Source organism: Trachurus japonicus, chromosome 24, assembly GCF_045865225.1.
Source record: "Trachurus japonicus isolate A0001 chromosome 24, Traja_1.0".
Taxonomy (NCBI): domain Eukaryota; kingdom Metazoa; phylum Chordata; class Actinopteri; order Carangiformes; family Carangidae; genus Trachurus; species Trachurus japonicus.
In genome coordinates, this window is record NC_140930.1 from 21,763,958 (window position 1) to 21,777,878 (window position 13,921).

General features: G+C 42.7%; 2 protein-coding genes across 2 annotated transcripts in view; one reads left to right on the top strand and one right to left on the bottom strand.

Moving 5' to 3' along the window:
* Positions 1-268: 268 nt before the first annotated feature.
* nt5dc1 (5'-nucleotidase domain containing 1) overlaps positions 269-13,921 on the top strand; it is a 78,377-nt gene continuing 64,724 nt past the window's right edge. Inside the window, exons 1-6 of the mRNA XM_085771499.1 lie at positions 269-692; positions 2,459-2,550; positions 3,563-3,634; positions 3,771-3,880; positions 3,976-4,055; positions 4,151-4,232. Coding sequence (XP_085627625.1) covers positions 600-692; positions 2,459-2,550; positions 3,563-3,634; positions 3,771-3,880; positions 3,976-4,055; positions 4,151-4,232 — 529 coding nt within the window. The 5' untranslated portion in view covers positions 269-599. The remainder of the gene's footprint in view (positions 693-2,458; positions 2,551-3,562; positions 3,635-3,770; positions 3,881-3,975; positions 4,056-4,150; positions 4,233-13,921) is intronic.
* Positions 4,291-10,215, bottom strand: col10a1b (collagen, type X, alpha 1b). Its single transcript, XM_085771498.1, has 3 exons — positions 10,022-10,215; positions 9,438-9,570; positions 4,291-6,761 (listed from the first exon to the last, which is right to left on the bottom strand). The coding sequence occupies exons 2-3, from the start codon at positions 9,553-9,555 to the stop codon at positions 4,906-4,908; spliced, it is 1,974 nt and encodes a 657-aa protein (XP_085627624.1). The 5' UTR covers positions 9,556-9,570; positions 10,022-10,215; the 3' UTR covers positions 4,291-4,905.

Below are 13,921 nucleotides of genomic sequence, written 5' to 3' on the forward strand. Positions count from 1 at the left end.
CAGAGAAAAGACAAGGATAGCTACTTAAAATGTGTAAATAGCAACAGGTAATTTAGCAATATTCTAACAGTGCCCATGAAAAAAAAGAAGACATTGTGCAGTTTCCACTGTAGACAAGAGGTAAGGAAAGGAAGTAAATCGGGGCCCTGTGTCCATCATCATCAGCTCATATTCACCTTCCATCAGGCCTCGACACAGTCCATTCAAATGTGAATGCGCTTTCGTTTTCATTCTGCGCACATCCACTGTGCGCTACGGTTTCTCCCCCACACCCGGAAGCAGTGCAGCTCCCTCCCGCACTCTGGCTGCTGCCGCCTCTCTACCGCCTTCTTCTGGCACACTGGAGTTTATCTCGTGGCTTCGCTGGGGTAACTTATTGACCGTTAACCGTCCAATGGTTAGCGATTCGGGGTTTAGGAGAAAGAACGACCCCGGCCGCGAGCTGTCTTTTCGAGGGACTGTGCGCGAGGAGTGAGTGAAGCGTCCCCACAGAGCGCAGTCACCATCCGCGCCGTCAGTCAGTGACATTGACTCATCGGTGGTGTTGTGCTGCCGTGCTCAAGTTTATGTGTGTACACTAACGCAGCAGTTCAGCGACAATGAGCGAATACTTCAGCCTGTCGGACTGCGATGTTATCGGCTTCGACTTGGACCACACGCTCTGCCGCTACTATCTGAAGGAGACCTCCAGGGTGAGCGGTTGCGTATGGATGCATGTGTGTGTGTGTGTGTGTGTGTGTGTGTGTGTGTGTGTGTGTGCAGCGCAGCAGGCAGGCAGGCAGCTAGCTCCGACGCTTCGATCCGCACCACATCTGGATTAAAAATAGCTCGGAGCTGCCAATACCCCTCAACGGTCACTCGTCAGCTCAGGCTCGTCTGTATGAATAAAATGCGGTGACAAATCCTATGAGTTTGTTTGAATGTGTAGGCTACATCAGTGTATGTGTGTGTGTGTGTGTATGTGTGAGAGAGATGATGCTCCTGATGCTGCAGTCAGTCTGCGTGACTCACAGGTTGAACGTCGGCGGTGATGCTGCCTGGTAGCTACATGTCTTTAAATCCTCTGAGGCCTATTGGCAGCCAGCAGCTTCTCTAATCACCAGCCACTCACCACAAATAGGACAGAGGCAGTCTCCGCTCACTTCTCAGCATATTACTGGATGGTTTTTGACACTGAGTGACTGAATCCTAACTGATCATTATGGTCTGTTTGATCTTATCAGACATGGAGTTCATTTATGCATTCTCTTGTTCCATCATCATGTCACATGTAGTATGTTTACTCATCCTGACATTTTCTGTAATGCCAAATTTCCCAGTAATGAGTGAATTAGAATGAAAGATTAAAAGTAATGCTGCACAAGTCAGATTTTTTTAATACTAGGAATTGATGAGATTTCTATGTGCAATGTCCAGTATGCCTCGAGTGACATAGGCCTACACACAGTGGTTAATACTTTTCTCGTCATACTCACTTGACACTGACAGGCAGCTTGACACAACAGTTCATCTCACCAATTCATGATCAGCTCTTGTACAATAAATAGGGATGTATAATTATATTGAACAAAAATGGCTTGTTTTCTTATTACTGTAGTAACTTACGTATATTACTAATATGCCTTAAAGGGATAGTTCAACATTTTGGCAAATTGGCCCATTGCCATAATCGCTATAGTCATAGCAGTAGGTTCGTAGTAGTTGGGTTCAACCCAACAACTCCAAAAGGCTGTCGTGGACAAGTTTTGACCTGCACATTCACCACGCTATGAGATAATAACAGAACGTTACAAGACGGAGCTGTTTTAGAGGTAAATTCATGCAAAACCGCTGATGCGTGTTGCGTTCAGGGACAGTTTTTCAGCAAGCAGACTCTGTATTTACCCTGTATTTACCTCGAAAACGGCTCCGTTTCGTAACGTTCCATTATTAGCTATCTCATAGCGTGGTGATTGTGCAGGTCACAACTTGTCCATGAAAGCGTTTTGGAGTTTTGGGATTTTGGGATTTTGTATTTGATGAGTTTGATGAGGGAAACCAAGAAATTCCTTTAGCCTCCATAGCGTAGCTCTGAGCAGCCTGCCGCTCCGCTCCTCTGTTCTAAAAATAGCTTACACCGACAAATAAAGGTAACGAACCTACTGCTATGACTATAGCGATTATGGCAATGGGCCAATTTGCCAAAATGTTGAACTATTCCTTTAAGCATTCACTCTATTAGGTAATACCAAAAATCAGCAAAGACAGCATTAAAGCTACACTCTTGATGTAAATGTGTAACTCAACTGTGTTGCAAATTGGACTGGAAGAAAGCTGATGATTTCAAACTTTTAACCACAGAAGCAGTCCTGATCAGGAGAACGGTAGTTAGTGGTATGAAGGAAAACCTGTGTACTCTCATTCCATTGTTGTTCTGCGCATTCCAGTAAGTGATATTGTTTCCTCTTTGTGTTTGCAGCTCATTTATGAGAGCTTTGCCAGGTATCTGGTGGAGCATAAAGGCTATGACAAGGACTTGCTGAACCTAACCCCAGCTACCTGGGATTTCTGGTGAGTCAGCAGCAGCATTAGTCTAGAGGGGCACAAAATACAAACTTAAAGCAGATATCATCGGCACGGCCGTTTCGGCTGATGCTGTGTTCAAGGCAGGCTTTTGAAACCGTAAGTTACAGCTTCAAGTCACAACTACGACTTGGTAGCGTTCCAGGTAACCCGTAGCTCGTGTTTTTACCGTCCTGTTGTCTGTGAAAGTTCCCTATAACGGCCACTCGTAACTTCCGACCCGTGAACTCGTACCAGATCGAACTGGTATGACTTCACAGGAAGGAAAAACACAAAGTACGAGTTTCCTTGAACGCACCATGAGTTAGCAGCCCCCGCCCTTGTCAGGCATCAATTGGTCCTCGTGCTACATCACCACATTCACGCGCATCCCTTGGCTGCACACACAGCCCTTCATGCCGTTCTCTCCCCTCATTGGATAACACTTGTATCCCACAAGGAAAATTTTCTCCTCGGGTTACAGCAGAGCAGAGTGACGGAGAGACTCGTGTTTAGGCTGAAATACTTCATGTAAGTGATTGCTGACGGAAAATAGGACTATTTAGGACTTATATTAACAAAAACATTCCACTGATATCTGCTTTAACTTACATGGATAAGAAGAATACTACTTTCATGAAATACAAACAATACAATCCTTTGATTGCATTGCATTCCATCGTGTGGAAACGAGGAAACAAAGAGATAATGAGGGAACTATAGGACTAAATGTCAAACTATGATTCAGAGGGTTTAATATACAAGAGACCCTTATTATTCTTAAGTTATAAGTGGTGTAAATTGTCCCCTGAATTATCCCTTCTGTCCTCTAACCAAGGCCAGCCATGATGGTGCTATTTTGTAATTCTGATAATAATATATTGGAAATTGTAATTTTCTGAACATATGTCATAATTTTCAGTTTCATTTCTTCATATATAGGGGTAACCATCTCTGAACCCTACAAAACCTTGCAGTTCTGCAGTTTTTGTCACTTATACACCCTGATTTTTGTCTCTAGTTTTAAGGGTCTTGTGGTGGATCTGGAGGAAGGAAACCTTGTGAAGCTTGCTGAAGATGGAACTGTCCTGCGGTATGCATTTTACATGAAATCAATTTGATCAGCCTGCACGAACATCTCCTCACTGTCTTTGCGCAGCTTGGCATGGTTTTTCATGGATATTTAATGTAAAAATAATAATATCAAGTTATTTTTCTTGCTTGATTAGAGCGACACATGGAACCAATGACCTCAGTACAGATGAGATCATCAAACATTATGGTCCAAAAAGGGAGTGGAAGCACTTCAATAGCCTCAATACCTCCTTCACAAGATCTGGTATAATGTTCATATGTGTCTCTATACAGTACCTGTAGCTGGATGCATTCACTAGATTTCATGCAGATTGTGATCTTTTGTTTTGGTCTTTGCAGCAAATTACTACTTCTATGATAACTACTTTGATCTACCTGGGGCCCTTCTCTGTGGAAGAGTTGTGGATATGTTGCATAAGGTAATATATAATAAGAACTGCGTGTCTATATATTAACGGTACATTCATGTGAATAAAACATGTCAAAGTGTAACTTTTTATCTTTGTGTGAACAGCGAGGAAATGAGGTGAATTCAGATTTTTGGAAAGACATGGTCGCTGCCATCGATCACAATTACAACACATCTGCATTCAAAGGTAAGCCTCTGCTTCAAGGACCCATACTGTAAGGAAGAACAGACACAATACACAGATATTCTTTTTCAGACTAGAACTTTTATTCTGTGTTTTGGTCAGCAAGTGGTACATAACTTAAGACATCCAATGGGACATAGTTTGGAAAAAAAATGCAGTTTGAATTTCTCGTTCTGTGTTTTTCTTTTTTTTTTGCTGGTCACAGTGCTTGTGAGAATGTGCTGATCTTCAATAACATAGTACAAAAGTTTTGTGTGTCTTTTGTATGTATATTACAGGAAAAAATTCTTAAACAACAGACATCAATAAAAACAAACACAAATAAAAGACGTGCTGTAAATGTTACAGGCAGTTGTAGAGCACCACTTAAAACATCTTATGATATGGTTTAATGTCTCTTAAAATTGCCAATGCACACACAAGATGAAATGGGGAACCTGATCTATTTGAAGCGTATATTTTAACATTTTACTCAGCATTAATACCTCTGTTAGTCAAATCATTTGTTAGAAATTTGAAATCTTTTTCAAGATTTGAATGAGGCAGTTAAACTAGCAAAAAGAAAATACAACCATACTTATTCTTTAATCTTCAGCCTCAATTTGGAATTTTGTCATCAATTTCTCGGCGTAGCTGAATGTTTGTAAGGCTTTGAGGTTTATTTGGATTTGTGAAATCACGTTGAGGCAATCAAGAACCCAGAGAAAGCACAGTGAACATTTTCTGCAGCAAAAATGCCATTACTCTCCTCATCAGGGACCTGGATATAGACTCTGTCACCAGGATGCAGCATGAGAACAGCACTGCCTGACATCTGATCCAGGAAGCCCTTGTTGTACTCATCATAGGTGAAAACAACTGGTTCCTGATTTTTGTAGAGGGCCACCAATGCATTAGCACCATTGACATGGATGTGATAGCTGAAATAGTAGAGGCCTGGGATCTGGCAAGTGAACACACCACTGTGAGGGTCATAATGCTGCTCCCCATTGTACAGAACCTGGCTGAACTGAATGGGAGTTGCAGCTGGGGGGTAGGCTGTGGTTAGCACAGCACTGAATGCAGACATGGGGGCCTTCATCATCTCATGAGACATCACAACCTCGTGGGACTTGATTGGCATGCTCTTTTCATGGTGGTAGATCACCTCTCCTGGGGGGCCAGGGGCACCAGGAGGGCCGGAGGGGCCAGGAAGACCATCTGCTCCTCTTGCACCTGGAATTCCAGGTGGACCTTGAGGACCAGAAACACCCTTAGCTGTTAAGCCAGCTGGGCCAGGTGCGCCTGGCATACCTGGATGGCCCTTAAGTCCAGCGGGACCGGATTGACCGGGGGCTCCGACTGGTCCCATGGGTCCTGGCCTTCCATTCTCGCCACTTTTTCCTGGTGATCCTGGCAGACCTGGGTGTCCTTTTGCTCCTTGAGCACCATTTCCACCAGGGATTCCTGGGGAACCAGTGTGGCCCTGAGAACCCTTTTGACCCTGAGGACCATTATGACCTGAAAGTCCTTGTGGACCAACTGCACCAGGAACACCTGGTTTTCCAGTGAAACCCTGAGCTCCTTGGTCACCTTTGGTTCCCCTTGGGCCAGGTGCACCAACCATACCAATGTCGCCTTTGGGTCCTACTGGGCCTCCCTCACCTTGGAAGCCTCTTGCACCCTGTGGACCAGCTGGGCCAATAGGACCAGGGGCACCGGGCTGACCAGTATAACCAGTTGGGCCTGGCTCTCCCTTTTGACCAGTGGTTCCTGAAGAGCCTGGGGATCCTCTGCCGCCTGGTATTCCAGGTTCACCTGTTTTGCCAACACCTGGCATGCCAGGGGAGCCTGGCTGACCAGCTGGACCCTGTGGACCTTTAGCCCCCATAGGTCCAGGCATACCTGGTGTACCATTCTGACCTGGTTTTCCTGATGCTCCAATGCCTGGAGCCCCAGTGTGACCCTTTGGCCCTGGCATACCCGTTGCCCCAGGAGCACCATCTCTTCCAGGCATACCACTCTTGCCAGGTTCTCCAGGATAGCCAGTGGCACCAGGTTTACCGACTCCAGGTTTACCAGGCATACCACTTGGACCCATTGGTCCGACTTGGCCAGGTGCTCCTTGAACCCCAGGAACCCCAATACCTCTCTCTCCTTTGCTCCCAGGAATACCAGGAATACCAGGGTGTCCCTTAAGGCCAGGCTCTCCTCTGTGCCCCATTGCTCCAGGAATGCCACCTGGTCCAGGTTTTCCAACAGAAGTGAGTCCCGCAGGTCCAGGTGACCCAGGTGAACCAGGTGAACCCCTGGGCCCCATTGCTCCAGTTGCGCCAGGTGCACCTCTGTCACCAGGGATGCCAGGGGTACCTGGTTTTCCAGGTCCACCTGGGGTCCCAGGTTTACCTGCTTGAGAGTAGCCAGCAGGTCCAGGAGATCCAGGTGGTCCTGGTGGTCCTTGATGTCCTACACCACTCTTTCCAGGAGCTCCAGGTGGTCCCATTGGGCCTGGTTCACCTGGAGGACCTTGAGGACCTTGTTCGCCTGCAACAGCTAAGGGAATACAGGAACACAGATACACGTTGATTATTTCAGTAACATGATGCACAGATTATGTAACAAGTATCTTTGTAAGATCACTGTCAGTTTGTCTCATGAGCTTTGATAAAAAATAGCACATCCACATGATGGTATACATGATTTTGGAAAATACATAAGAGGCATACAACAAGGGGGTGGTGTGCATATGATCAACAAATGACATTTTGAACCACTTTCTCCACATTCTCTGACTCCTTGTGCCTTTTCAATACTTTACATGATATGCCGCTACAATCCTTGAATTACCCAAAGACTGGTACTCTATAGATTAGACAAAAAACTACCTTAAAACACCACTCGTGAGTGGGTTGAGAATACTGTACTCCCTTTTTGTCTCCACAGTATAGTCCTTCCAGCACCATTTGTCTGAGGTGATGATTTCACCAAGCTTACATCTACTGGCATGAGACCGAGTACACTAGCTTCTGTACATTTCAGGTCAATTTGCCCACACTGTGCTGCACCCTTTAATTTCCTGCACTGCCCATGGCTGTGAATGTATAGTTAGTGGTCTGCAAGTTTTCAACATCATCTTGATGCATTTCCTGCCACATAGCATAGAGTTTTAGGGCAAGGTCAGATGAATGCATGGGTTTGCACTAAACTGGCATGCAAAGTCAAATTGTTATTTTACTGGAGGTTATTGCTCAGTATTCTGTATCACTAAAGTCAACATAAGGAAAAACCAACATTTGACATTTGAGACATTTTTTTCTGTCTTTTAAAAAAAAACTCAGACGAGATGATTTTTCATGTCATTTATGAAGTGCAACTTGTGAGATGAACCATACATTTTGCTAGTTAGCCTCAGTTCTTTATGTTGTCCAAATGTGATATAAACTTAACTTAATTTTATGTTTAGTCACAATCTTAGAAAATGTATGTTTGAGACTACTGAAACATTGGTAGCTATATTAGGAACATAGGTAGGACTTTGGTATTGCAATAAAAATATGTATAATAAGAGTACAGGAACTATCTTAATTTTTGAGCCATACACAAACAGCATCTGTGCTGTCACATTCCTTCATGCATTATAATTCTGGATGTGTTATTGCCAAGTGTGACCGAATCTCAGAGACAAATGTTGTAGTGTTGACCTCTCTTTTCAAATGGTGTGGAGGGAGGAAGATGCTTTGTCAAAGGCTGTAATTTTCAAACCACATAAGGCCGTGCCTGAAACCCTACAGGGGATTTCTGTGCCAGAACTGGACCTTGTGGCAGCCAGGAACACCACAAACTGGAGGTGAAGATGTTGTCCTCAGGCGTTGACCCAGGAGCTGACATTCAAAGGTTACACGTGCACTTATTGCACTTAGAATTGGTTTACTGCCATCATCTTTTCTCAGTTTATGTTGTTTGTGAGTCATTTTCTTTTGCTGTCTTTATTTAGGAAAAAAAGCAGCTTTACTATCTTGACTGCCGAGTGACGTTCCAGTAAATTTGCTGTGGTTTGTCGTGTTTACTGTCTGAACTTGACAGAGCATTTCTCCGCAGTCTGTGTTTTTTTTTTTTTAATTCTTATTGTGTGGTGAGATTTTAATACCACAAAGCAGTTTGTCAGGGCGTGCCTTCTGCAACGTGGTAACAACATCTGTTTTGGAGATCTGACAAATTTGAGTTCTCATTGACGATTTTCTGCTCTATTTTTATGTGGAGGCTCATATTCAAACCACATCAGAAACCCTCAAAAACAAAACTAGGGAAATAAATTCTCAGCTCAACTATTTAAACACAATCTCATGCATCATCCTGGTGGTTACACCATCGCCACTGCTTTGGGTTTTCTCCTATTACGCATTGAAAACTATTACTTATCTCGAGCACAAGTGCTCTTTTAGAGCTATACCCCACCTCACAGTTACATACAGATCTACACATTCACAGCAGTTCGACACTTCAACCATGGCCTTTTGCTCTCAACCAACGAGACGCAGCACCGGACCGCTGGGCGAGCACCTTGATTACACTTAATGAAGGAGGGTGTTGCCAAGCTGCATTTGAGTAAAATTTAGCAAAAGGTCAAAGGGGTTGTGATGATGATGGTGAGGGTGATGACAGGAATTCAGATTAGTGATTTAAGTTACAGGTGTAATTTCATTTGAATGTGTCACAGTAGGAGTCTGTGTGCATGGCTTATTTAAAAAAACAACAACAAAAAACACAAAGTTACATTCAGTTGCAGGCTCTAACTCTCCAGTTTTTAAACATTTTTGGAACATACTGTTGCTTTTCAGCATATATACAGTATATATACAGAACATATATATACAGTATATATATAAATAATATAATTATAATTAGAAATTTGTCAGATTGTGTCCAATGAATTCCAGTCGATGTGTACCTAATTTAGTTTTTGCAGTTTAAATTGTTTGTATTTGTATTTGTATCTAACCTTTAAGCACAAACTGATGGATTACAAAGCTGATGAGCCCTGAACGCTGCCTGCAGTGATATGAGCTGAAGAACTGTCTTGGTGCTGTACTGTAGGAGCTTAAATATCATACAAAAAATAAATATGTGCAGGATTTTAATTCTGTCCCTGCTTATCTTTATCTATATTGACTGCAGCTTGTTTGTTTGTACACAAACCATTCTTGTGTGAAATGTCTATGCGTGACTCACCATGACTCTTAACGGGGTAGTGCGCCTTGGTTACTTTTGGCACATGGTAGTACCTATCAGGGGTCGCCTCAGCCAGGGCTAGGAGGACGAGGACGAGACTTGTTACCCTCAGGTCCATCTTGTGAAGCAAAACCTGCAAAGACAAAAATCAGTATATGAGAAGAAGTGTTGGTCTTTATCTCCAATGTCAGTCAGAATTCCAGGACCTTGCATGATAAATGAGTGAGTGGCAGAGCACACATGCTGCAGGACTTGTCCCACACATTAAACAGGCACATCAAGTTAATTTAGGCGATTGTTGAAAAAATAAATGTCATTTCTAAATGAAGTGAACATCTAGCATAACAATTGTCTATATAAACTCTGGCAAAAGTGTTTGTTTTTTTCTGGGGCAAAGTTCTCACACAATGAAAGATTCTGTCTCAGAGTTAACGCAGCAGGAGCACATGGCTCATTACACTTGTAACTCCTGCAGCCCTCCAGCATCAACCAACCCCTCAGTGAGAGTTTGGCTGCAGCTGGAAGTTCCCCACTGCACTGACCTGGAGTCAGAGAAACAAACAAACAAAAAAAAAACATCTTACCGGGAAGGTTTATGCTCCAAAGAAACAGTCGGGGGGTCGGGAGGCTGCTGTCCCGAGACTTTGCTGCTATATCCTTTAGTTTGCGGAGCCTTGCTGTCTTAGTGGCAGCTGCTGCTTCCCAGGGCACTGGGCTCAAGGCATTTATACTGAGCCACTCTTCCAGCATCTTGAAGGGTCTACCTCATGTCCAAGGCCACTCCCTCCTCTGATGTCATCTTTAATGATGGGTGCCATGTCCTCAGGAGGCATGCCACTTCAGGGTGATGCCCCCCCTCCACTCTCTCTCTTGATGTGGTTCTCTCTGTCTGCAGCAGTGAGGGGATTCCTGTCTGATTCCCTATTGTGTGACATTTTCAAGTTCATTTCTGGATTTCTCTTATTTCGGTGACCTGTCGTTCAATGTGTGGCAAATCTTTAACACTAACCTTGTTTATTCCGTGTTACATCTGATAACTTAATCACTGTTTGCACTTTCTGAGTGATGAGTCAGGATCGTTAAACAGTCTCTCCTTTCTTTTTTGAGCCATTTTAGCTGCTCAAACATAGGTGTTTTTTTTTTTGTTGTTAGTTAGTTAAAAGAGGCTTGTGACCGGGTGTTTTCCTGGAAAAGTAAAGACTATGTGAGTCTGGCAATATTTTCCTCTGGTCCAAAGACAGTGAGGCTGTGGTAGAGGACAGACACCAAAATGGCTGTTTTCCCTCAGTTTTGGTTAAATCTGAAAAGAGACTCAGCTTTTAATAGATGCTGGACGGTTTCATTTTAATCTGTAAATTCTGGGTTTGAAATATATTGTTCACAAATTTAGGTTCACCCTTAAACCTTCCACCAATTCCATTGGTTTACAAATTTAAATTTCACATCATAAAGCCTCTTATAATAATCCCAGGCATATTGTCTTTGTGACTTTGTGAAACTGGCATGTGGTCACCTGCATTGACCCACAGTGCAGCTTTAAGACACCAGGAGGCAGAAGTGAGGTTTTCAACTGCTTGGTCCTGTGAGGAGACTCTGGTCTGCAGAGTGGGAGCAGTAGAACGGCTTGGAGCACTGACGGATGCATTGATATTTATCAGAGCTGAACAATTAATCAATTAAGATGTAATTTCAATTGCAATATCCAAATGACAGGATCTGCCATTTCAGTGCTTCCATAGATGAAACATTGTGGGGCTACAAAGACACCAAAGGACCACTATTCATATTCTCCTGATGCAAGGAAACATGCTTGTTTGGTACAGAGCCCAGCAAAAATCCCATTATCATAATTTTCTTGTTTTCTCACAGAAAAAAGTTTTTTTTCCCCCAGTTTAACCATGACTCATATCACAACTATTGCCCCCTAATATATTCCTTTGATGACATATAGTTGTGAAACTATACATATATTATGGTATCGAGTCTCAAGGTTTTTGTAGTAATGATGGTTAATTTAGACATTTACAAGACATTTACAGTCATTCAACAGACATTTAAGGGAAAGTGCTCAGAATTCTGTTCATCAAATTTCTCTCATATTTTCTTTTTCTCTCTCGCAAGTTGCAACACATAAACACATAAAACCAACCAGCTAACCTGTGTTAAAACAGTTTCTAAGCGTTTGTTACTTTATGCATTATAAAGATTAGCTTCTATGATGGTCTTACTTGGTGGGTTGTGATTTATCATTAAGAAAACAAAACAGTTGTAAAATTAAGCCAGAGAGACAGTTAAGTGAAAAAAAGAAAGCCTTTCAAATCCTGTTTATTCATCTCTCTTGATATAAATGTTTTAAAAAAGCTTTTTCAGTAAGTTTATATTAAAATCTGTCTTCTCTGTAAAACATAAAAATATTTTTGACGACTCATGAACTCATAAATTCAGCCACATGCGATTTTGTGTGCTAGCTAACCACAGCTATCACATAAAACTGCACTTGACTGCTGGCTGGTGCAGAAAGGCATTACAGTAGAAAGTCAATGTGTCACTGTGACTTTAAAGGTGCCCTGTGTCACTTTTTGTTGTTAACAAAAATTAGCAATTCTCAAGTTGTATGTAATTTATTAAACCATCACAATTACTCCAGAGCTGTTTAATTAAGGTAAAAATGTGGCGTAGTTAAGCTAAAAATCCTGCATATTGCCTCTTTGATCAACAGTAGTAACTATATTGTGTCACCCACATTAATCTTTACATACAAGACAAATCTTGTGCACAACAAAATTTAATGTGAAACAAAAGCAACCATACACAGTTTAGGTAAGTTTGTTTCCAAAATGTCTCACCATGCCTTTTTGTGCAGCAGTAGCACATTTTAACTTCCCTCTTTGGTATTTACATCATATAAGCAACCAAAATGTGTCAGAATGTAGCACTCTGGACACTTCACTGTGTCACCAGAGGTCTCTTCACATGGTGGCTGGATAGGAATAATTAGACGTTCGAAGCAAAACGCTCATCTGCTATCTTGGAGATTTAGATGAGAACATGGAAACCACTCTCATGGCTGGACTGGACACTAAATATAAATCTCCAGCCACAAGCTAGTTAGCTTAGCTTTACCAATAGAACATGGTGAGACGCAGTGAGTCTGTCTCTGTCTAAAGATCACAAAATCCAACACTTACAGCAATATTTTCTGTAGTGAATATTTGTGATGCTCAGCCAGAAGCTGCATACACACCAAAAGCGACTTTTACTTGTTGTGTGAAGAAATTACATACAAAGTCAACGGCATGATGCGACATCCCGTTTGAGGCCGCAACAAAAGGGGCGTGACTTGTTGCTCCAGGAGCTGACTAGCATGTCGCATATATTTAAAATATTCAAACTCAGCGACCAGTCCACCACAGCCAATCAGCTTCAACAAAGCACTAGTGAGCCTCAGGTAGCGCTGGAAACAGCCATCATCAACGCGCAGTTCCTGGAGAAGGCAGTGAACGTCTCCCAGCTGCGTGCGCCTCCGCAGGATGTTGCACATTGACGGTGCACATTGTCGCTTTGGTGTGTACACAGCTTAACAGTAACATAAGTAAAAACATCAGCTAATTCAATGAATGTAGTGCAACCCTACATTTGTTTCAAAATAAGAATAATAACTTTTTAGATCTACAGAAAGGGAGTTCAGATATAAAGTACAAGATGATAAAGGAATAAAAGGTTCCTTAAAGGAATAAAAGGTTGATGTTTGAATGTAATGTTGAATGTAGATAGATTTTGCTTGCGTAGCAACAAGGACGTATCCCAACCTTAAATCTACAGTCTTGATTGGTGCAGTGACTATGTAATAGATGTGCGGTTTGGAAAAGCCGTCCCCTCCCTCTGGCCGTATCACTTAAACTGCCAACGTTGCAACAGCCGCAGATGAGCCGTGGGCACCTTTGGTAAACTCTTTGAATTAAATGACAGAGTAGTGTGGGGGGGTGGAGTCGACATTTAACAACTTTCTAAACTACAGATATGGCGCTGCATCTCACCATGAAAGTGGCTGTAACCGCAGTGAGGCAGTCATGCCTTTATATCATTTAGATCACTTTTTTTTTTTTTTGGTGTGACAGAATTAATGTCTCCTGAACTAAATCTGGCCAGTGTGAGGTTTAATGTAAACGGTTACTTAGATTGAAATGCTGTTTCTGGGGAAGCTGTGTACGGCATACGGCAGTCACAGTGCATAAACATGTAATTAGAAGGGGAGATGAACTGTATGGAATGCAACACTGACAGAGTATGATATGGACTTGTCCTCTTTCTCTGTTCCCCTGAGGACAGTGTGGGTGGTATTTCTGGGAAGGGTCGTCTGTAACCATTGTTTTGTCCCTGCAAACTACTTCACGTGCTGCTGCTGAACTTCAGACATGACTTAATGTGACTTAAGTGGCTTTAATTACCTCTGGTGGTGACGGGTTGTCCCCCTACATGTTCAG

Bases quoted from the DNA above. Each gene is read 5' to 3' on its own strand.
- col10a1b (XM_085771498.1), bottom strand. From the start codon at position 9,555: ATGGACCTGAGGGTAACAAGTCTCGTCCTCGTCCTCCTAGCCCTGGCT. The intron at 6,762-9,437 runs GTGAGTCACGCA...GTATTCCCTTAG, and splicing joins CTACCCCGTTAAGAGTCATG to CTGTTGCAGGCGAACAAGGT.